At 44.4% G+C, this 25,128-nt stretch overlaps 2 protein-coding genes across 20 annotated transcripts in view; both read left to right on the top strand.

Annotated features, from left to right (window-relative positions):
* gphna (gephyrin a) overlaps positions 1-18,389 on the top strand; it is a 96,649-nt gene extending 78,260 nt beyond the window's left edge. For 10 of the 18 annotated variants that reach the window (XM_041854715.2, XM_041854714.2, XM_041854718.2 and 7 more), the window contains 13 exons: positions 2,047-2,139; positions 2,342-2,397; positions 6,385-6,504; positions 7,085-7,143; positions 11,330-11,483; positions 11,734-11,855; positions 12,104-12,191; positions 13,405-13,478; positions 13,613-13,677; positions 14,424-14,519; positions 15,618-15,721; positions 15,869-15,965; positions 16,227-18,389. In XM_041854715.2, the coding sequence (XP_041710649.1) occupies positions 2,047-2,139; positions 2,342-2,397; positions 6,385-6,504; positions 7,085-7,143; positions 11,330-11,483; positions 11,734-11,855; positions 12,104-12,191; positions 13,405-13,478; positions 13,613-13,677; positions 14,424-14,519; positions 15,618-15,721; positions 15,869-15,965; positions 16,227-16,360 (1,262 nt within the window). In that variant the 3' untranslated portion in view covers positions 16,361-18,389. The remainder of the gene's footprint in view (positions 1-2,046; positions 2,140-2,341; positions 2,398-6,384; positions 6,505-7,084; positions 7,144-11,329; positions 11,484-11,733; positions 11,856-12,103; positions 12,192-13,404; positions 13,479-13,612; positions 13,678-14,423; positions 14,520-15,617; positions 15,722-15,868; positions 15,966-16,226) is intronic. The other 8 variants (XM_041854720.2, XM_041854723.2, XM_041854727.2 and 5 more) reach the window with 1 other exon arrangement.
* Positions 18,390-18,735: 346 nt separating this feature from the next.
* The window catches only part of pals1a (protein associated with LIN7 1, MAGUK p55 family member a), a 58,618-nt gene continuing 52,225 nt past the window's right edge, over positions 18,736-25,128 (top strand). For both annotated transcript variants that reach the window (XM_041854733.2, XM_041854734.2), the window contains exon 1: positions 18,736-18,923. The gene's annotated coding sequence lies outside the window, so the exon portion shown is untranslated. The remainder of the gene's footprint in view (positions 18,924-25,128) is intronic.

Consider the following 25,128-nt stretch of genomic DNA (forward strand, 5'->3'; position numbering starts at 1 on the left):
GTTGCCACCACAGGAGGAGCGCCAAAGCAGGATAGGAGAGCTGGGTGCTTGGCTGGGGTCCTGGTTGCCAATCATGTTAATGCCTCCTCCTCCCTGGCGTCCTGGCATCACACAGGTCAGTGATGTCATCAGTGACGTCATGGGTGATGCCATCCCTCCCTCCTCTCCAACTCGACACAACCACCCCACAAAAAAAAAAGAAAAAAAAAGAACGCCTGCCAGAGTGCCCAGAGTGCCCACTGCCCAGGCCATGGCAGACAGGGTCTCTGTTGGGTGTCTTGGGGTACATGACCGGGGGACACAGGAGAGGCTCCAGTCTCCTCTCTCTTCACTCCACTGGGTAATTTCACCTCCTGACCACTAAGGGGTGATAGAGGTTCTCAGGCTAGGTCCATGGGCTGTAACATCTTCAGTGTGTAGGGACACTTTTCTGATGCAGTGAAAATAATCCAGAACCTAGAATAATGAAGTAAGCTTTATGCGACATCTTTTTGAGTGCAAACCAATTACACCTTTACACGCCAAGCTTCTGGGAGAGCGCAATGGTTTTGTGTGTTCAGTTGTCTTACGTTCCATGGGGACTTGTGTGATGTTATTAACCAGCTACAGATGTCTTGTCAGTCAGCTTGGCAGTGGTGAGGCGCTCCGCTCCCTGTATATTCTGTGTATTCGTCTGTTTCCATAGATACCTCTGTATTAATCTGTTTGTATAAAAGGGATGATCTAAATTATATTTAGCTGCTCATCAGATGTTATTTTAGAGCATTAAGTCTCCTCTAATCAACCTTCAACAGAGGAGAAGCCTTCTCTCTCTCCCACTCTTTAGTTATCTGTCTCTTCATTATCTCTCTCTCTCTCTCTCTCTCTCTCTGTGTCTCTCACACACACACATCTCTCACACACCAAACAATTGATTCCCATTCAAAATCCTATTTTCCCTAACCCTACACCTCAACCTAACCCTAATTCTAACCCTAACCCTAAACCTAACCCCTCCTTGTGAGGAGTGGCACAATGTCCCCACTTGTCAGAATGTTCCTTGTTTTACTATCATTGTGAGGACTTCTGGTCTCCACAAGGATAGTAAAAAGCACACACAAACTCACAGTCTTTCTCTATCTTCATTAGTCTCTTTCTCGCTCCCTCTCTCTCTCCCTCTATCTCTCTCTCTCTCTCTCTCTCTCTCTCTCTCTCTCTCTCTCTCTATCTCGCTATCTCTCTCTATCTCGCTCTCTCTCTTTCTCTCTCTCTCGCTCTCTCTATCTCGCTCTCTCTCTCTCTCGCTCTCTCTCTCGCTCTCTCTCTTTCTCTCTCTCGCTCTCTCTCTCTCTCTCTCTCTCTCTATCTCCCTCTCTCTATCTCGCTCTCTCTATCTCGCTCTCTCTCTCTCTCTCTCTCTCTCTCTCTCTCTCTCTCTCTCTCTCTCTCTCTCTCTCTCTCTCTCTCTCTCTCTCTCTCTCTCTCTCTCTCTCTGTTCTTCCTGGCTCTGTTTTCTCTTCTTTCATGTGCTGAGAGTGAGCTCCCCGCTCTCTCTCCAGAGATGCCTGTCTCTGCTTGCCTGTGTGTGTGCGCGTGCATGTAGGAGAGTAAGTAATAAGTAGCTCCTCTGCGTTAGCGTCAGAGCTAGCTAGCATCAGAGCTAGTTAGCGTCAGAGCTCGTTAGAGTCACATTGTCACACTCGGCTCCCCCCCCCCCTCTCTCTGTCACTCACATATAGCAAGGGTTTCATGTGATGTAGGCCTTTCTGCGTGTCTGGCTTTGGTCCTCTTCACATTCAACAACAGCTACTCAACACCATCATCTGTCTCTGTGCTGTTGTCAACAGATTGTGACAGCATGTTTATAACTTCTCTGGCCTATCCTCACTGCACTGCACACACAAACACACACACACACACATCAACCAAAACATAGTACTCCTAAGATGTATGTGTGAAATTACAACCTTTTTCCTCCTCTCTGTTTCTATCTTTCTCCCTCTTTCTCTTTCTCTCCCTCTCTCTCTTTCTCTCCTGTCTTTATCCTATTCTATCCTACTCTTCTAGATGGGATGGGTCGAGTCTTAGCTCAGGACGTCTACGCCAAAGACAACCTGCCTCCATTCCCTGCATCAGTCAAAGATGGCTACGCTGTGCGAGGTGAGACGCCAGGACTAGTGGGTGTACAGTTCAGTAGTTTGAGAGATTACAAACTTTTCTTGTTTGTTTTGTGTGAGTTTGACCCTTGTAGCTTGTTTTCAGAAATAGAGGTATAACTGTTCACTCTCTCACCATCCCTCTCTCTCCCCTTCTATTTCTCTCACGATCTCCATCCTTCCCTCGCTCTCTCTGTTCCTCTCAGCGGCCGACGGTCCTGGAGATCGCTTCATCATTGGGGAGTCACAGGCAGGACAGCAGGTGAGCTCCTTACAGTTTGTGAGCCCTGATATTTTGGAATATTGCTCCCTCCCTCTGTGTGTCTCAGTGTATTCCCATGGGCTATCCTGCCATGTGGAGCTACACAGGTCACTGGCTCAGCTGTGATTACAATACACTATACAGAGACAGACCCTGTCTCTCTCTCTCTTCCTCTACACAGACCCTGTCTCTCTCTCTCTTCCTCTACACATACCCTGTCTCTCTCTACCTCTACACAGACCCTGTCTCTCTCTTCCTCTACACAGACCCTGTCTCTCTCTCTCTTCCTCTACACAGACCCTGTCTCTCTCTACCTCTACACAGACCCTGTCTCTCTCTCTTCCTCTACACAGACCCTGTCTCTCTCTTCCTCTACACAGACCCTGTCTCTCTCTCTCTCCCTCTACACAGACCCTGTCTCTCTCTACCTCTACACAGACCCTGTCTCTCTCTCTACTCTACACAGACCCTGTCTCTCTCTCTACTCTACACAGACCCTGTCTCTCTCTCTACTCTACACAGACCCTGTCTCTCTCTCTACTCTACACAGACCCTGTCTCTCTCTACCTCTACACAGACCCTGTCTCTCTCTACCTCTAAACATACCCTGTCTCTCTCTACCTCTACACAGACCCTGTCTCTCTCTCTCTCTACTCTACACAGACCCTGTCTCTCTCTCTACTCTACACAGACCCTGTCTCTCTTTCTCTACTCTACACAGACCCTGTCTCTCTCTCTCTTCCTCTACACAGACCCTGTCTCTCTCTACCTCTACACAGACCCTGTCTCTCTCTCTACTCTAAACAGACCCTGTCTCTCTCTCTACTCTACACAGACCCTGTCTCTCTCTCTACTCTACACAGACCCTGTCTCTCTCTCTCTACTCTACACAGACCCTGTCTCTCTCTCTCTACTCTACACAGACCCTGTCTCTCTCTCTACTCTACACAGACCCTGTCTCTCTCTCTACTCTACACAGACCCTGTCTCTCTCTCTACTCTACACAGACCCTGTCTCTCTCTACTCTACACAGACCCTGTCTCTCTCTCTACTCTACACAGACCCTGTCTCTCTCTACCTCTACACAGACCCTGTCTCTCTCTACCTCTAAACATACCCTGTCTCTCTCTACCTCTACACAGACCCTGTCTCTCTCTACCTCTACACAGACCCTGTCTCTCTCTCTACTCTACACAGACCCTGTCTCTCTTTCTCTACTCTACACAGACCCTGTCTCTCTCTCTACTCTACACAGACCCTGTCTCTCTCTCTACCTCTACACAGACCCTGTCTCTCTCTACCTCTACACAGACCCTGTCTCTCTCTCTACTCTACACAGACCCTGTCTCTCTTTCTCTACTCTACACAGACCCTGTCTCTCTCTACTCTACACAGTCCCTGTCTCTCTCTCTTCCTCTACACAGACCCTGTCTCTCTCTACCTCTACACAGACCCTGTCTCTCTCTCTACTCTACACAGACCCTGTCTCTCTCTACCTCTACACAGACCCTGTCTCTCTCTACCTCTAAACATACCCTGTCTCTCTCTACCTCTACACAGACCCTGTCTCTCTCTCTCTACTCTACACAGACCCTGTCTCTCTCTCTCTACTCTACACAGACCCTGTCTCTCTCTCTACTCTACACAGTCCCTGTCTCTCTCTCTCTTCCTCTACACAGACCCTGTCTCTCTCTACCTCTACACAGACCCTGTCTCTCTCTCTACTCTACACAGACCCTGTCTCTCTCTCTACTCTACACAGACCCTGTCTCTCTTTCTCTACTCTACACATACCCTGTCTCTCTCTACTCTACACAGACCCTGTCTCTCTCTCTCTCTCTCTCTCTCTCTCTCTCTCTCTCTCTACCTCTACACTGACCCTGTCTCTCTCTACATTAAACAGACTCTCTCTCTACAACACTCCACTCTGCTTTCTGGATTAAATACATAATAATACATTTCAATAGTACATTTTAGAATTCTCACGTAGCCTCCATATGGACACACAGACTCCATTATGGACACACAGCCTCCACTATGGACACACAGCCTCCACTATGGACACTCAGCCTCCACTATGGACACTCAGACTCCACTATGGATACACAGCCTCCACTATGGACACTCAGCCTCCACTATGGACATTCAGCCTCCACTATGGACACTCAGCCTCCACTATGGACACACAGCCTCCACTATGGACATTCAGCCTCCACTATGGACACTCAGCCTCCACTATGGACACTCAGCCTCCACTATGGATACTCAGCCTCCACTATGGACACTCAGCCTCCACTATGGACACACAGCCTCCACTATGGACACACAGCCTCCACTATGGACACTCAGCCTCCACTATGGACACTCAGCCTCCACTATGGACACACAGCCTCCACTATGGACATTCAGCCTCCACTATGGACACTCAGCCTCCACTATGGACACTCAGCCTCCACTATGGATACTCAGCCTCCACTATGGACACTCAGCCTCCACTATGGACACACAGCCTCCACTATGGACACACAGCCTCCACTATGGACACTCAGCCTCCACTATGGACACTCAGCCTCCACTATGGACACACAGCCTCCACTATGGACACACAGCCTCCACTATGGACACTCAGCCTCCACTATGGACACTCAGACTCCACTATGGATACACAGCCTCCACTCTGGACACTCAGCCTCCACTATGGACACTCAGCCTCCACTATGGACACACAGCCTCCACTATGGACATTCAGCCTCCACTATGGACACTCAGCCTCCACTATGGACACTCAGCCTCCACTATGGATACTCAGCCTCCACTATGGACACTCAGCCTCCACTATGGACACACAGCCTCCACTATGGACACACAGCCTCCACTATGGACACTCAGCCTCCACTATGGACACTCAGCCTCCACTATGGACACACAGCCTCCACTATGGACATTCAGCCTCCACTATGGACACTCAGCCTCCACTATGGACACTCAGCCTCCACTATGGATACTCAGCCTCCACTATGGACACTCAGCCTCCACTATGGACACACAGCCTCCACTATGGACACACAGCCTCCACTATGGACACTCAGCCTCCACTATGGACACTCAGCCTCCACTATGGACACACAGCCTCCACTATGGACACACAGCCTCCACTATGGACACTCAGCCTCCACTATGGACACTCAGACTCCACTATGGATACACAGCCTCCACTCTGGACACTCAGCCTCCACTATGGACACTCAGCCTCCACTATGGATACACAGCCTTCACTATGGACACTCAGCCTCCACTATGGACACTCAGCCTCCACTATGGACACTCAGCCTCCACTATGGACACTCAGCCTCCACTATGGATACTCAGCCTCCACTATGGACACTCAGCCTCCACTATGGACACTCAGCCTCCACTATGGACACTCAGCCTCCACTATGGACACTCAGCCTCCACTATGGACACTCAGCCTCCACTATGGACACTCAGCCTCCACTATGGATACTCAGCCTCCACTATGGACACACAGCCTCCACTCTGGACACACAGCCTCCACTATGGACACAGACTCCACTATTGACACTCAGCCTCCACTATGGACACTCAGCCTCCACTATGGACACTCAGCCTCCACTATGGATACTCAGCCTCCACTATGGACACTCAGCCTCCACTATGGACACTCAGCCTCCACTATGGACACTCAGCCTCCACTATGGATACTCAGCCTCCACTATGGACACACAGCCTCCACTCTGGACACACAGCCTCCACTATGGACACAGACTCCACTATTGACACTCATGTTCAATTGAAAATTGTATTCAGTCGATTTCTGATGATTAAACTTCCCAATTGAAATGTTGATAACACTACTTCATGCCGGTAGTTATAATCTATTATGATGCGGGTATAATGCCTTGAAAGATATGTCATAAGCATGTTTAACACCTTTATAATGTCCAACCTGCATGTGTGTCTCTGTAGCCGACCCACACAGTGATGCCAGGCCAGGTAATGAGGGTGACAACGGGGGCTCCCATCCCCTGTGGGGCGGATGCTGTGGTGCAGGTGGAGGACACAGAGCTTCTCCGAGAGTCTGACGACGTGAGTCAACACCCAACTTCTATTCTTCTCTCTCTCTCTCTCTCTTCACCTCTCTCTCTCTCGCTCTCTTTCTCTCTTCACCTTGCTCTCTCTCTCTTCACCTTGCGCTCTCTCTCGCTCTCTCTCTCTCTCTTCACCTTGCTCTCTCTCTCTCTCTCTCTCTCTCTCTCTCTCTTCACCTTGCTCTCTCTCTCTCTCTCTCTCTCTCTCTCTCTTCACCTTGCTCTCTCTCTCTCTCTCTCTCTCTCTCTTCACCTTGCTCTCTCTCTATCTCTCTCTCTTCACCTTGCTCTCGCTCTCTCTCTCCCATCTCCTGTGGCAACTTGCTGACCCCCTCTCAATTTATTTCAATGAACTTTATCGGCATGGAATACACTTATACAAATACATTACAATAACATACAATATGTCTCTCTCCTCTCTGTTCATAAATTATTTCTCCACTTCCTCTCTCCTGTCTCCAGTATCTCCTCTCCACAAACTGACAGCCTTTCTGTATTGTACATATAGACTTACTCATCTGCCAATAGTACAGAATGTACTGTATCTTCTTCATTAACTGCTCTGTTTGTCATTGCAGGGCACAGAAGAGCTGGAGGTGCGGATCTTGGTACAGGCACGCCCTGGACAGGACATCAGGTGAGTGAGAAGTTTAAGGTTGTACCAGTCAGGACTGATGGGGTCAATTTCATTTAAATCCAGTAAATTCAGCAAGTAAACTGAAATTCCAATTCCAGTTTTCCTCAATGCTTTTCTGTAACAGAACTGTACCACTAGTGCTGAGCGATTAACCATTACATAAATATATATATTCCATTCCGTATTTTTTTCGGTTACTAAACATTCCATTCCATTTACTTTGTTTTTTTGTGAGCCCAACGCGGCGTTACTCTAGAGAGAAATCAAATCATTCACAAGAGAAATCAAGTTAAGAACCATGTGGGACGCTGGGCTGAAGGGAGTTGTAGTTTTCATCAAGCAAATATTCAACCTAGTTCAGCGCAGAAACGTGGTGATTAACTACAATCTTCAAATCAAATCAAGCTTTATTTATACAGCACATTTTAGACATGGAATACAACGCAATGTGCTTCACAGGAAAAAAACGAAAAATGAAAATAATCGCTGAAATATTTACTACACATCAAAAGTAAGATAAAAACAAAAGCATGACAAAAACTGAACGACTAAAAAGCACCCTGAGGAAAAGTAAAGCTAAAAAGACGCGATCTCTTTTAAATATGTCAACAGTTTCGAACCCCCTCAGGTTCTCTGGCAGGCTATTCCAGAGGCTGAGGGCATAATAACTAAAGGCTGCCTCTCCATGCCTCTTGGTCCTAGGCTTTGGGATAGTTAAAAGGCCAGTGCCAGAGGACCTGAGGGACCTACTGGGTACATAACTTAAAAGCATTTCTGACATGTATTGGGGTGCACCATCGTGGATTGATTTAAAAGGCAATAGAAGAATCTTAAAATTAATTATAAAACTCACAGGCAGCCAGTGACCATAATCCATTGTGCTTGTTATTTCTGTCGCCTGTTCTTTCCAGCTTGGACAGAGATGGATACACTTTTACGCCTGCTATGTTAGGTTAGATACACACAGACCGCATAGACCGCATGAGAGAGGTATGTACACAACACAATGGTGAGAGAGAGGGGATAGAGACCGTTGGTGAAAGTATACCATATCTACGTTGAAGAACTAGTAAAATGATTTCGTCAGACAGCTCTGCAGCATACTTAGGCAGGCTAGCCTAGCTAAATAGGATGACTAAAGACAGTACAGTATGGGGAGCACCGAGATAATGTTGTTTGGCTGGCTGGCTGCTGCTGCTGCCTGAGCAGAGATGCGATGATGACTTTAAGGAATACATTTAAAAATGAAGTAATATACACAACTGCAATATTTTATTTTTTCAGAGTAATTTCCTATTTTTCTATTATTGTCTACCCAATGTGAACCTGACAGAGACAATGGAATATTTTAAATGTTTTGGCAATTGAATGTTCACTATTTTTGGCTTTGGAATTACCATTAAAAAGCTCTAAAATAATTGTACATTTACATTTTAGTCATTTAGCAGACACTCTTATCCAGAGCGACTTACAGTTAGTGCATTAATCTTAAGATAGCTAGGTGGGACAACCACATACAGTGCCAGAAAGTATTCATACCGCTTGACTTATTGCACATTTTGTTGTGTTACAGTCTGAATTCAAAATTGATTAAATATATTTTTTCTCACCCATCTACACACAATACCCTATAATGACAAAATGAAAACATGTTTTTAGAAATGTTAGCAAATGTGTTGAAAATAAAATACAGAAATATCAAATTTACATAAGTATTCACACCCCTGAGTCAATATATGTTAGAATCACCTTTGGCAGCGATTACAGCAGTGAGTCTTTCTGGGTAAGTCTCTAAGAGCTTTGCACACCTGGATTGTACAATATTTGCCCATTATTCTTTTCAAAATTCTACAAGCTCGGTCAAATTGGTTGTTGATTATTGCTAGACAACCAATATCAAGTCTTGCCATAGATTTTCAAGCAGATTTAAGTCAAAACTGTAACTCGGAACATTCACGTGCCTTGTGTTATTGTGCTGTTGAAAGGTGAATTCATCTCCCAGTGTCTGGTGGAAAGCAGACTGAACCAGGTTTTTCTCTAGGATTTTGGCTGTGCTTAGCTCCATTCCATTTCTTTTTATCCTGAAAAACTCCCCAGTCCTTAACAATTACAAGCATACCCATAACATGATGCAGCCACCAGTATGCTTGAAAATATGGAGAGTGGTACTCAGTAATGTGTTGCATTGCATTGGCCCCAAACATAACACTTTGTATTCAAGACAAAAAGTGAATTGCTTTGCCACATTTTTTGCAGTGTTACTTTAGTGCCTTGTTGCAAACAGGATGCATGTTTTGGAATATTTTTATTCTGTATAGTCTTCTTTTCACTCTGTCAATTAGGTTAGTACTGTGGAGTAACTACAATGTTGTTGATCCATCCTCAGTTTTCTCCTATCACTGCCATTAAACTCAGTAACTGTTTTAAAGTCACCATTGGCCTCATGGTGAAATTCCTGAGCGGTTTCCTTCTTCTCCGACGACTGGGTTAGGAAGGACGCCTGTATCTTTGTAGTGACTGGGTGTATTGATACACCATCCAAAGAGTCATTAATAACTTCACCATGCTCAAAGGGATATTCAATGTCTGCTTTCTTTTCTTTTTTTTTTACCCATCTACCAATAGGTGTCCTTCTTTGCAAGGCATTGGAAAACTTCCCTGGTCTTTGTGGTTGAATCTGTGTTTGAAATTCACTGCTCGACTGAGGGACCTTACAGATGATTGTATATGTGGTGGTACAGTGGTGAGGTAGTCATTAAAAAATCATGTTAAACTGTTATTGCACACAGAGTGAGTCCATGCAACTTATTATGTGAGTTGTTAAGCACATGTTTATCTCTCTCTCTCTTCACCTTGCTTTCACTCTCTAAGGACGAGTCAACCAGCACTCTCTCTCTCCCATCTCCTGTGGCAACTTGTTGATCCCCTCTCAATTTATTTCAATGAACTTTATCGGCATGGAATACACTTATACAAATACATTACAATAACATACAATATGTCTCTCTCCTCTCTGTTCATTAATTATTTCTCCAATTTTCTCTCAAACCTCTCTCCTCTGTCTCCAGTATCTCCTCTCCACAATCTGACAGCCTTTCTGTATTGCATATATAGTCTTACTCATCTGCCACAAACCTCTTCCTGCCAATAGGACAGAATGTACTGTATCTTCTTCATTAACTGCTCTGTTTGTCATTTTTATTCCAGAACTTATTTAGGCTTGCCATAAAAAAGGGGTTGAATTGTGTATTCACTGTGAATACTTATTGACTCAAGACATTTCAGCTTTTTATTATTTTTATTAATTTGTTTAAAATTGGTGGTCCTCTGTAGCTCAATTGGTAGAGCATGGCGCTTGTAACGCCAGGGTAGTGGGTTCGATCCCCGGGACCACCCCTGCGTAAAAATGTATGCACACATGACTGTAAGTCGCTTTGGATAAAAGCGTCTGCTAAATGGCATTAAAAAATAAATAAAAATAATAAATAATATTGAAAAACATAATTCCACTTTGACATTATGGGGTATTGTGTGTAGGTCAGTGACCAAAACAATCTAAATTTAATCCATTTTAAATTCAGGCTGTAACACAACAAAAAGTTGGAAAGATTCAAGGGATGTCAATACTTTCTGTATCAGTCGTAGTAAGGACATTTTTCCTCAAAGTAGCGATCAGCAAAGTCAGAGCTAGTAAAAAGGAAAAGGGAGTTTGAAATGATTTTTGTTTTTAAACATATAGTCACGGTTCCCAATTCTCCTCTTTAAAAAGAACAGACTGTTATAGTTACTGAGTACTCCTTTAACCCTTACTAACCGGTCTTTAGGTTTTACTTCTCACTGACTTCTTTTGTCAGTACTGCTATTGGTTGGTTCGTTGATACAGTACTATGCTACAGTACTATTGTAATGTGCTTAGTGTAGATAAATTAATCACCATAATTATTTTTTAACCGAACCAACCTCAAAAAGCACTAATAGCTCAGCACTATGCATCACACAGCCATGTATACAGTATCTGAGTACCTGACACTCACATAAATCTTGAGGTAGTACTAGGGTTATGGTGACCGTATTACCGCCACACCGGCGGTCACGAGTCATGAAGGCAGTCAAATTCCACGTGACCGTAGTACCAGTACTGTGTCTCTGGCACTCACCCAGCCCCATCTGTCTCCCCTCCCTTCAGGCCTATAGGTCATGATATAAAGCGTGGGGAGTGTGTCCTGTCCAAGGGAACCCACATGGGCCCCTCTGAGATCGGCCTGCTGGCCACCGTAGGAGTCACTGAGGTGGAGGTGCAGAAGTTCCCAGTGGTGGCTGTCATGTCCACTGGCAACGAGGTGAACACACACATATACATGCACACATATTTTGCCATCTCTCATGGTGTCTTTAATACCCGGGTTTGGGGTGGCAGATAGCCTAGAGGTTAGAGAGGCGAATAGGACATCAACCGATTGTCGGTTTGAATCCCGGGTCTGACGGGAAAATCTTGCAGGATGTGAGACGGTTTCCTGTAGACAATGAACAATAAAGGAATGTTCTTCTTTGCGTGCGTGTGTGTGCGTGCGTGTGCGTGTGTGTGCGTAGCTGTTGAACCCAGAGGATGACCTGCACCCAGGGAAGATCAGGGACAGTAACAGATCTACACTGCTGGCCACCATTCAGGAACATGGCTACCCTACCATCAACCTGGGCATCGTCGGAGACAAGTCAGTCAACAACATTCAATCATAACCCTCAGTAACAATGGCTTCATCTACCCTCCTAGAAAACATTGGGCTGGTTTCCTGGACACACATTAACCCTAGTCCTGGACTAAAAGCATGCTCAATGGAGAATCTGAAAGTGCTTTTTAGTCCAGCACAAGGCTATAATCTGTGTCTGGAAAGCTATAGATTAATCTACGATCAGAAAGATGGGAGGGTATGAACTGTGACCCGTGACCTTTCCCCTACAGCCCAGACGACCTCCTTAACGCCCTGAACGAGGGCATCAGCCGTGCTGACGTCATCATCACCTCAGGGGGTGTGTCCATGGGAGAGAAGGTAAGATTATATAAAACTTATTAGAAGTTAAAAAATAATAAGGTAATGAGGTGTGAGGCAGCGAGCTCATTTAGATATATTGTAGAGCTAAGTAAATTCCATAATGGCTCGGGAGTAGGGGCTAGTGGCATTGTCCTTTGTCAGATGGCATCATTCTAACACGACACGCAGTTGAGACAATTGGGCTAGGGGTGGAGTTTGGTCTCTATGTTGAACCTCAAGTACTGTGCATCTTGCTACACTCTGCTGTCCCCTGCTGTTCTGATCCATCTGTTACTTCTGCTGTTCTGATCCAGCTGTTATTCCTGCTGTTCTGATCCAGCTGTTACTCCTGCTGTTCTGATCCAGCTGTTACTCCTGCTGTTCTGATCCAGCGGTTACTCCTGCTGTTCTGATCCAGTTGTTACTCCTGCTGTTCTGATCCAGCTGTTACTCCTGCTGTTCTCATCCAGCTGTTACTCCTGCTGTTCTGATCCAGCTGTTACTCCTGCTGTTCTGATCCAGCTGTTACTCCTGCTGTTCTCATCCAGCTGTTACTCCTGCTGTTCTGATCCAGATGTTACTCCTGCTGTTCTGATCCAGATGTTACTCCTGCTGTTCTGATCCAGCTGTTACTCCTGCTGTTCTGATCCAGCTGTTACTCCTGCTGTTCTCATCCAGCTGTTACTCCTGCTGTTCTCATCCAGCTGTTACTCCTGCTGTTCTGATCCAGCTGTTACTCCTGCTGTTCTGATCCAGCTGTTACTCCAGCTGTTCTGATCCAGCTGTTACTCCTGCTGTTCTGATCCAGCTGTTACTCCTGCTGTTCTGATCCAGCTGTTACTCCAGCTGTTCTGATCCAGCTGTTACTCCTGCTGTTCTGATCCAGGATGTTACTCCTGCTGTTCTCATCCAGCTGGTTTGGCTGACCTTACTGCTTAGCTGAATTCTTTGCTTCTCTCTGGGTTTTCTGCTCCAATTACCTCTGTTATTGGATCACACATGTACACCTCACCCTCAGACAGACATGGAAACGTGTCAGTGGAGATAATCAAAGTTTCAGTTTAAACCCACTGACTCGATAAGAAGTTTAACACTCCTATGACAACTTCTTCCTCAACATCAATATAATAAAAGGAACTTTATAATTTAATTTAATTCAATTAACTTTATCGGCATGAAATACACTGTAAATACAACACAATAATATACAATGTATCTCTTTATGTTTCAGGACTACCTGAAGCAGGTGCTTGACATTGACCTCCACGCCCAGATCCACTTTGGACGGGTCTTTATGAAGCCAGGGTGAGACATTTCTTTAAAAATATACATTAAGCTACCAAAGTTTAGAGGGATATGTATTTTTAATTCATAAAGTGAGGATGGTTTAGGAGAGACGGATAGTGAATCTTGGTTCGTCTTCTGTTCTCTTCTCTTAGTCTCCCCACCACGTTCGCCACTGTAGACATTGACGGGGCACGGAAACTGATATTTGCCCTACCAGGTATGTGTTTATGAGATCTGCATGTGGTGTACTGTATGTACAGTATCTGTTGTTTGTGTGTAGGCCCGTAAATGTTGTTGTTGAGTCTTAGGACTGGCAGGGGATCGCCGGCCTTGACTGAGATCTCAGACACACATCTGTGTCTCTGCTCTGAGTCCAAAACACCACCATTTAACAACCAAATATATGTTTCCCTGAGAGAAACATGTTATTAATCCAGCAGCATGCCCTCAGACAGAGATAATGTTTCTCTTTAAACACACTCCCCTTTCAGTTTCTACAGCATCCTGGAACAAAACTGCCTTCCTTCCACAGCAGCAGTTTTTTTCCCGATTGATCATTTACATTTTGTATCTGAGTTGTCGTTTGTATTATAAATATGTTTGTGTGAGGGAATGTTTTATACCAGCCCTCCAAAACCGTGCTCCTATGTTTTACCTCAGACCCACCCAGCTATAAACATCAAACCTCAGCCAGCCCAGACCCTTATGCACACCAAACCTGAAATTTGACCCCTATTTGACCCACCCAACCAACCAAAAAGCCCTGCTGTCAGCAACCTCTTGTCCTTCTACTCTCCCAGCCCCCCCTGTACCTCGACCTCTCCATAGCCCCCAGCAGGCCCCCTTGCCTATGCCTGTCCTATTGCCTCCCCCAGCCCCCCTGCCTCTGCCCATCCTACGTATGTTCGGTGGGCTAGTCTGTGGCTGTGGTGACCGCCACTCTTTTTATATTCCTCCTTTAAGGTAATTTCACCTTCAGAGATACAGGCGCCATTCTCATCGACCCTGTCCCCGACAGTGAGGCAAGCAGGGTGCCCGTGCCACCGCCCCCGCGCGGAAGTAGGTGCTACCACCGTGGTTGACCGTACCGTTCAGTGTGCTCACTGCTCTCTACCTGAAAGCAAGCTTACTTCAACTGAGCTCAGAAAACGGAATTTAAACTGAAAATAGGAAAATTGTTTTTCTTTAAGTGCTTAACTGAAACTTGACCGAACTCAAATGATATGGGCTTAAAATTATCTCAAAATGCAAACTGGAGGCCAAATTAACCAAATTAACAAATGTACTTTTATTTAATTTTTGTGTCCCAAACTTTGGGCATGTTTGGACATGTTTGGGGGCATTTCTTTCTGTTTTTTTAGTAGTGATTAAGCTAAATAAGATCACTACACCTTTTAGTAAACCCAAACTTGAATCTTAACAAAATTATTAACATAAAATAAAGAGTTGTTCTTTTCTTATGTGATTTTCTGTTCTGTTTTCTGAGAGAGAAATATTGTTTTGTTTCTTTAACGTTTCTGTGGCGTTGCTGTTGGTTCTGTCGCGCCTCGTTCTGTTTCAGTGTCCTCCCGAGCCCCTGCCCCTGCGGATATCTTTCCCATGATTCCATGCTGTTGCTTGTTGTTGTGATTTGAGAGCGCTACTCACCCTTCCCCCTGCTGTTTCATTTTATTTGACCTTTTTTGACACCTCCCATCACCGCTGCTGGTTGGTGTAAAGAGAGAGCACTCACAAACTTTTCCCACTCTCCCCAAAGAGCGCTCACCCTCTTCTCCCACTCCCCTAAAGAGTGTACCCCACCAGTCCCTCTTCTGTGCACAACTAAAAAGGCAGAAGCGTACCTGTCTCAACTGTCTGCTTCCCCCAGCCCGGGCTCCCAGCCCAAGTCCCCAGCCCAAGTCCCCGTCCCAGCCCGGCCCCATACTGACAGGCCAGTGGGGTGAGAAGAGAACCACTCTGCTCTCTGCACTGAGCCCTTATCCTGTCCTACAGGGGCTGCCAGCTGGAGCATGTCAATAACAACAGTGCTCTTCCACCCCAACCCGTCCAAACCTTCCCTGGCCTATCCTGTCATCTCTCCCCTTAGCCCTCTGAACAGCGGTAATGTCACGTCCTTGTCGCCCTCTCATCCTCAGCCCCTCTCTCTCTGTTGGTCAGGTAACCCAGTGTCTGCGGTTGTCACCTGTAACCTCTTCGTCATCCCTGCTCTGAGGAAGATGCAGGGGATCCTGGACCCTCGGCCCACCATCATCAAAGCCAGGGTAAGTTAACAGCAGAGTAATATATATATATATATATTTTTTTTCATTAATTTTTTTACACATAGCTTTAATGCAAATACATTAGGGTTTAAAGTTGAGTGTGATGTCATCATTCTGCGCCCTGCTCTCTCCTGTGTGTGTAAACAGCTTTCCTGTGATGTAAAGTTGGACCCTCGTCCTGAGTACCACCGCTGCATCCTGACATGGCACCACCAGGAGCCTCTGCCATGGGCACAGAGCACAGGTATTATCACATACACACAATAGTTTGTCATCAGCACGTTTGCATGGAAAAAATGAATAAGGGAAAATGCGTATCAAAAAGTTGATCCTTGTCATGTTATTGGCTCTCTCTCTCTGTCTCCCCACCCTCCTCCCTCTCTCTCCCCCCTCTCCTCCCTCTCTCTCCCCCCTCTATCCCTCTCTGCCAACCCTCTCCTTCTTTCGCGCTCTCGCTCTGTCTCTCTCTTAATCTCTCTCTGTCTCTCTCTCTCACCCCCTACAGGAAATCAGATGAGTAGTCGACTGATGAGCATGAGGAGTGCCAACGGGCTGCTGATGTTGCCTCCTAAAACAGAGCAGTATGTGGAGCTGCATAAAGGAGAGGTTGTGGATGTGATGGTCATAGGACGACTATGATGATGTCATCTTACGGGGACAGATAGATAGATAGGAAGAGAAAGTGGTGCATGTCCACATATCATAACTATTCTGTAATATGCAACGGCACAGCTAGTTTTTATTGATTTGGATAATAAAGTTAATCAAGTATAATTAATCAACATCTCGAACACAAAATAAATGAGTACATACATTGATCATGAAATCTGAATTTGAAAAGATTGTATTTCAAAGAAAGACAAAATGTTATACCTTTTAAAAGTGAAAATAATATATAAAACATAAGAGATTTATTCTGTAATATATTATTATTATAATATTATTATTATTAATATTATATTGTCATATTAAGCAACTCTGTTTCTCATTCATCCTCGCAATTGCTCTGTGTTTTCAACCCTAGAACTTATAGATAGATAGCAGTAGCATTTCAATAACAAGCTTTAGGTGCAAAGAAAACACACAAGAAAACTATTTTCTTATCTCACTAAAAAAAGATAGAAAATACATCTCTTGTTTTTGAACAAGGAAAACCCCTTGGAGATAATGTCAGAAGTCCCCCTTGGGCTGTGTCCTGATTCTCCACATGTACTCCCCGTCATTTTTAAAGGCATTGGATTGGTGAAGGTAGGCATTGGCTGGAGGGAGTTTCCACCGTTGCTAAATCCATGCAAGAAAGTATGCAGGAGTAGTGTGTAGAATCAGGATGGAGCCTTCGTGCTCTGGTTGATGGGAGTGTTTTCAGGGTCCTGAGGGTGCCTTTAGCTATCTTATCCCCTCCCTTTAGTGTTCTTCTTCTCTTCTATGCCTCATTATATGGGCTTTATTATGCCTCATAATGGCTTCACACATAGCTTTGCTTGTCGTTTATCTTGTGAGTCGTGTTTATGTGTGCAGTGCCAAAAGTGGTGGGCATCTTGGGCCAAAGGTCATAGGGTCATCATGATGAGACCTGGGCCTGTATTCATAAATTGGCTCAGAGTAGGAGTAGTGATCTAGGATCAGGTCACCCCCCGTCTATATAATCTTATTCATTATGATATTTTTTAAAACTAAATTTATCCTAGATCAGCACTCCTACTCCTTTATGAATACAGGCCTTGAAGGCGGAGAAAGGCAGCGAGTGGCCTGCCTGTGCCCCCTAGGCTGACTGTTTCCCCTAGCTGCCCCCCGACCCACTAGCTGCCCCCCAGGACCCCTAGTTGCCCCCCAGGCCCACTAGCTTGCCCCAGACCCACTAAATTAACCCAGACCCACTAACTTCCCCCAGACCCACTAACTTCCCCCAGACCCACTATCTTCCCCCAGACCCACTAACTTCCCCCAGACCCACTAACTTCCCCCAGACCCACTAACTTCCCCCAGACCCACTATCTTCCCCCAGACCCACTAACTTCCCCCAGACCCACTAACTTCCCCCAGACCCACTAACTTCCCCCAGGCCCACTAGCTTCCCCCCAGACCCACTAACTTCCCCCAGACCCACTAACTTCCCCCCAGGCTGACTGTTCCCCCTAGTTGCCTACCATGCCCCCTAGCTGCTCCTCTGGCCCACTAGTTGCCCCCCATGCCCCCTAGCTGCCCCACAGGCCCACTAGCTTCCTCATAGTCTGACCTCACCTGGTACTGAAGTCCCACCCAGAGACATGTATATTCTTTCATATATCTAAATAAATGCCTCTGGTCCCACCCTACTCTACCAACACCGTCTGTCTCCCCCCTACCCTCATCCCTCCAGGACTGCTCACCTCACACATACTAGTACAGATACGTGCGCGGGAACTGGAGGAGGGAGGAAACTTTATTTAATTTGTTTCATTTCATAAGGAAGAAACAGCTTATTTAAAGTGCTGACTGCCTTTTTAACAGCTATTCAAACAATGTACAGAAAAATACATAAATACAAAAGAGTGATATTGTACAGATTATGGTGACCAGCACTCCTGACTAAATTAATGAAGCAATGGGGAGATATTGAACTCTGTACTATAAACGTTTTCTGTAATATTGTTGAAACTAATGAAAAATTAAAAATCCTTGATCATTATGTAAAACAATTTCTTCAGTCTCTTATTTATAAACTGACGTGTCCTCTGGGAAAAATAAAACGATTATATTTTATTCTATGCTACATAGAGAGTACATAAAATTATATTTATTTCTACAGCATTGGTCCTTGATTTGAGCAAAAAGCTTGGTTTGCGTAAAGAAACATCAAAAATTACCCTGTCACTTTATAGACGTAAAGCATAGACTGTATATATGTAAAGTCATCTTTCATTGGACAAGAGGGCATTGTTTAGGGTCCTGTGAGCAGCATTGTCCAATCGCGAACATTGTTTCATGCGCATGTATTGGGGCGCTGGAGAGCAAAGGAGACCCTTGACGTCTGAACAACCCTCGAGTTGGAAATGACTCTTAAGGCAAGGCTACGGGAGAGAGGATCTGGATTGATATTGTGGCACAAAGTTAGCAAAGTTTAGTATATAAAAAAATAATAATCAACTGATACAAAAAAACTGTGGAGTAATATTGGACTCGTCAATAAAGGATATATTCTCGACAGTGTTGCGGGAATAGAGTGAGTAGTTCTCTTCCGTTTCCTATGTATTTTGGAGTGGCATTGAATGCGACAGGTTGCCAGGGAAGAGCTAGTTAGCTAGCATTAGCTAGCGCGAGCTTTTAAAGTTTGTTCTACCTGTTGAACTAGCATAAGAGCATTTCACATCAGGTTGAACTAAAGCTGTTGATGTTTCAACTTCGTGGGATGACAACGAAATTGTGTATTTACTTGGGTAAAATTGTCACCGAATATCCCTTTCACTTTCCATCCAATGTCACAGCGGAGAATCGCAACGCAATGGCTAGCCACTGCTACAAGCTAGAAAGGCGGACTAGCTACTATTGCGTGTGTGAACTGTGGGTGCCTTAATTGATACACTAATTAAACAGGTATTTAGTTCGTCCATATCTTTTGAATAAGACGTTTTGCATGTTTGTTAGCTAGGTAAAGTATTCCAGCTAGGACTCCTGCCTTACAACCATGCCCATCAGTATTCTGTCTCAAAACATATTTAACCAGTTTACCAATCCAGTACAGATACATGATATCAACAAATGTGATAAAGAGGCAGTCTGTTTTTGACAGTAATGCAATAGTCTGACCAGATAAAGTCCTCATCAATCAACATAAGGATTACAGGTGATCTTTATTTGGTCACCATATGGCCTGTCTCAACATCAACACTGATGTCTGACACCGAGGTTATGCCAGTATTGTGATCAATTATTCCCTTAAATGACTGTCTGACCAAAGCATCAGTGACTAACAAATGCAGGCTATTTGTTCAGTACAAATATCTATTTTTAGATGTACAAGAGAAACCAGAAAAGCAATACAATCAATGAAGCCCACATCCAGTTACTGTAGATAGCTACAACCTATCGATCAAGCAGCAGCCACACACTGGGTGCATATCACCTACTGCCCAGCCTGATACTATCATGGTCAAAAATAACACAAGTCCCAATCTTATCAGTTTCCATAGTCACATGCCTCGAGTCAGATGACAGTGTTCTACTATTCACAGATAAGTGGGTTCCCTCCTTTTTAGGTGGTGTACCTCAAATCACTCACCTAAAATAACCAAGAAGGAGCCCACCCACCTTGCTTATCAACACCATGGTTACCCCTGATAATCACAGTGTTGTATTGTCAACAATAGGGCCTGCATTCTCAAGTTAGCCTGTGCTGTCATATCATATCTGATGATGAGCTACAGAATGCATGGCAACCAATGGTATTCCCCTTAATTTGACAAGTTCGTCACGAAGGTATTCAGGTGCCGGTATCTCTGAAACTACCCCTCACTCATTATCAGCCAAGCTTAAACTAAAACAGCCCCTAACTGATGTGAAGTCTGCTTTCTTGTACACTTTCAGAATGAGTTTTTTTTTTTTATATTGCAAGACATTGTTGTCCCAGAAGCCTACAAGTTTGTTTCTTGTATAAGGAAGCTATTTTCACATTCTATTTGAATCGCGTGCGCACACACGCATAGTAGTGAGATGAACTGAGGACAGGCCGGTTTAGCACATCTGCCCTGCTCTGGGAGGGAGGGGACCCAGGCCAGGAACACACAGTCCCTCAGTGTCCTCTCTGATGTGTCTGTGTCCCCCAGGAATTCTCAATCTGTCGCTCACTCACTGAGAGGGGAATCACTGTCCCCCACCATCCCCCGGCCCTGCTGTCCACCTCGGGTAGGCTACCCCCACAGTCATGGTTGTAGTAGCCAGAAAAGAGCGGCTTCTATTTAACCTTAAGTATTAATGCTTTGTTGCGGCTGCCAGAATGTTGCCCTTATAGTAGTAAAAAGTTCACATATAGAGAAGTTTGGTTTACGTATTAACTGAGCTATCTTCGCTTCCATTTATCTCCACTGCCACGTTGAAGGTCATGGTCCAGTTTTGAGCAGGTAGAATAGCTGAAAGGACTCCACTTTAATTTTTGAGGAGTTTGATAGCTGATGAGTGTAGTTCTGTAACATGTTATCAAAATGTAACACTTACTATAAATGCATGATCTTATATGGACTGACTAGAGGCTGTCATATGTCCCTCTCTCTTTCTCTACACCGTCATACGTACCGTCTCTCTACCACCCTGGTACAAGGTGGTTCAGTGTGTTACCTGCATTCTCTCTGTTCCCCTTCCCTGGAATCTGGAATTTTCAGTATTCCTTGTGTGGAGTGTTGGAATGTGGAGTGAGAGTTCTGGAGAAGATAAGAATCCTGGTCTGTTTCTACTCCACAGTGACAGGCTGAGGGAGGATAGGATACACTGAGCCACAGCTGAGGTGTTACTGGGGACTCTCTGATTACATGTTATCATAAGAAACTAAGTTCATAGGCCTAGTTGTTTCTCCTAGCCTATATTTCTCTCATTTTAATGAGAGTAAAAGCAGCGTGTGGGAATGAAAATGTATTGAGTGGAATGTTAGACTCGCTCTACCCAGTGCTGTTGATATGGTGTTTTGGCTCAGGACAGTGGGCTGGAGGAGGAGGGCTCCTCAACCCCATCTGTGGCCTCAGAAGGCTAGATCCAGGAAAGCACAGACAGACACCGCCCTTTAAGATACTTAATGATGGGGAAGTGGGCTGGTTTTAGCTGAATGCTGTAGAGCAGTGTGGGCTGTGCCACTCCCTGTGACAAGCTGCTTCATGTCTGTCTGTCAGGGCCTGTAGGTTTGTTACTCTCACTCTGCTTTGATCTGGACGGTTAGGTCACACCTGCTGTACCTGCTGCATCCTCTTAAAAACAAAACACCTGCACAGCACACACACACTCTGCCCTTCCACACACACACACTGACCCCTCCTCCCTTAGCCACAGGTAATGAACCTGTTCCAACTACCTTCGCTGTCACAATGTAGTCTATATGCTTCTGCTGCTGCTTGCTCTTTGGGGTGTAGGCCGGGTAGCTGCTGATGTAAAAATAGTTTTATAATATACAGTACCAGTCAAAAGTTTGGACACACCTACTCATTTAAGGTTTTTTCTTTATTTTTACTATTTTCTACACTGTAGAATAATAGTGAAGACATCAAAGCTATGAAATAACACATGGAATCATGTAGTAACCAAAAAAGTGTTAAACAAATCAAAATTAGGACAGTCCAGGGACGACAGATCCAACATTCATACAACCACTGTTGTATCCCAAAATGTTAAACAATAATAAGGCTGATGCAACAGGTCAGAATGTTTTACTTAAAAAAATCAAATAAGCGCAGCTATGTGCACACGGCGGTAGGCCTACACTCGAATTTTCGAAAATGCAATTTGCGGGAAAAACACCTTTCCTAAAATGAACACTGCACATGCGAGCGGTTTCATGGACAGAGATGGAAGTATCCGTTAGAAATTTAAAAAGAGCGGAGTAAAGATGCAACAATTATCATGTGTTGCTAATATGACTAGGGTAATGCCTTTGGCTGTTAGACAGTGAAATAAAGTTGAAAGAACCAATAGAACAGTGTATGAGGAAGTGTTGTTTATCAAATATTTCCCTCAACATTTCTATGGTGGGATTTTGGCTAGGCTGCTTTGAAGCAAGGTAAGACATGCATCATAAAATGAAGTAAAACGGTCAGGTTTCAAACAAGTAAAGAACAGGAATAATATAGCGAGGCGAATGACAGGCCTAACCGTCATGTAGATGGAAAGGCTTTTCCAAAAAAACTTCTCAATTCAATGTTAGCTGAAACAATGCAGAAATCGCTCCGCCATTTCCTGGTGTACAAAATCGAAAGTGAGAGACTCAAAAACAAAACTTAAGAACGGAAAGCATGGAATAGCGCACATAGAACAGATCTACCGTTTCTTAGACTTGGTTTCAATGAGAATGACAGATCTATAACACACATTTCTATGTGAATTTGGTCGGGTCGCCCAAAAAGTTACATACTTCCTCTTCAACTAGCAACAAAGTAGCCTTATGCCCAACTGGGAGAATGATATCATGATTATTTGCATCAATCCAGTGGCCAACTCCATCTCATGTGTGCTACAGAAACACCGCTAACCAGACAGTGCAAGGTGACTGCACACTTGAATTAAAGGATAACTACATTCAAATCAACATTTCTTAGATTTTTCTCAGACCTAAAAAGTGATCTCCTGCTGTGGTTTATGCATTGTTGTGGACAATTTGGTTGTAAAAATTATAAAAATAAACAATTCTAAAATAAAGGGTGACATTGAAAACCTGAAAGAAAGAAAAATCTGAAATCTGTGAATTTCTGATCTACTTTTAAATCATTGTCAATTACCTAGGTCGTAGACCCTTATTGGCATATGAAAACAATAATTTAAAAGTGTTTTAATAAAAATAAAAACTTTTTTAAAATTAATATATACAGTTGAAGTCGGAAGTTTACATTCACTTATGTTGGAGTCATTAAAACTTGTTTTTCAACCACTCCACAAATATCTTGTTAACAAACTATAGTTTTGGCAAGTCGGTTAGGACATCTACTTTGTGCATGACGCAAGTAATTTTTCCAATAATTGTTTACAGACAGATTATTTCACTTATAATTCACTGTATCACAATTCCAGTGGGTCAGAAGTTTGTGCCTTTAAACAGCTTGGAAAATTCCAGAAAATGATATCATGGCGTTAGAAGCTTCTGATAGGCTAATTGACATAATTTGAGTCAGTTGGAGGTGTACCTGTGGATGTATTTCAAGGCCTACCTTCAAACTCAGTGCCTCTTTGCTTGACATCATGAGAAAATCAAAAGAAATCAGCCAAGACCTCAGAAAAGAAATTGTAGACCTCCACAAGTCTGGTTCATTCTTAGGAGCAATTTCCAAATGCCTGAAGGTACCACGTTCATCTGTACAAACAATAGTATGCAAGTATAAACACCATGGGACCACGCAGCCGTCATACCGCTCAGGAAGGAGATGCGTTCTGTCTCCTAGAGATGAACGTACTTTGGTGCGAAAAGTGCAAATCAATCCCAGAACAACAGCAAAGGACCTTGTGAAGATGCTGGAGGAAACAGGTACAAAAGTATCTATATCCACAGTAAACCAAGTCCTATATCGACATAACCTGAAAGGCCGCTCAGCAAGGAAGAAGCCACTGCTCCAAAACCGCCATAAAAAAGCCAGACTACGGTTTTCAACTGCACATGGGGACAAAGATCGTACTTTTTGGAGAAATGTTCTCTGGTTTGGCCATAATGACCATCGTTATGTTTGGAGGAAAAAGGGGGTGGCTTGCAAGCCGAAGAACATCATCCCAACCGTGAAGCACGGGGGTGGCAGCATCATGCTGTGGGGGTGCTTTGCTGCAGGAGGGACTGGTGCACTTCACAAAATAGATGGCATCTTAAGGAAGGAAAATTATGTGGATATATTGCAGCAACATCTCAAGACATCAGTCAGGAAGTTAAAGCTTTGTCTCAAATGGGTCTTCCAAATGGACAATGACCCCAAGCATACTTCCAAAGTTGTGGCAAAATGGCTTAAGGACAACAAAGTCAGGGTATTGGAGTGGCCATCACAAAGCCCTGACCTCAATCCTATAGAATATTTGTGGGCAGAACTGAAAAAGCGTGTGCGAGCAAGGAGGCCTACAAACCTGACTCAGTTACACCAGCTCTATCAGGAGGAATGGGCTAAAATTCATTTTACATTTACATTTTAGTCATTTAGCAAACGCTCTTATCTAGAGCGACTTACAGTTAGTGAGTGCATACATTTTTTATATTTTATTTTATTTTCATACTGGTCCCCTGTGGGAATCGAACCCACAACCCTGGCGTTGCAAACGCCATGCTCTACCAACTGAGCTACATCCCTGCCGGCCATTCCCTCCCCTACCCTGGATGACGCTGGGCCAATTGTGCGCCGCCCCATGGGTCTCCCAGTCGCGGCCGGCTACGACAGAGCCTGGATTCGAACCAGGATCTCTAGTGGCACAGCTAGTTCTGCGATGCAGTGCCTTAGACCACTGCGGCACTCAATTTATTGTGGGAAGCTTGTGGAAGGCTACCCAAAATGTTTGACCCAAGTTAAACAATTTAAAGGCAATGCTACCAAATACTATTTGAGTGTATGTAAACTTCTGACCCACTGGGAATGTGATGAAATAAATAAAAGCTGAAATAAATCATTCTCTCTACTATTATTCTGACATTTCACATTCTTAAAATAAAGTGGTGATCCTAACTGACCTAAGACAGGGAATTCTTACTAGGATTAAATGTCAGGAAT

The sequence above is a fragment of the Coregonus clupeaformis genome, chromosome 29 (genome assembly GCF_020615455.1).
Source record: "Coregonus clupeaformis isolate EN_2021a chromosome 29, ASM2061545v1, whole genome shotgun sequence".
NCBI lineage: Eukaryota > Metazoa > Chordata > Actinopteri > Salmoniformes > Salmonidae > Coregonus > Coregonus clupeaformis.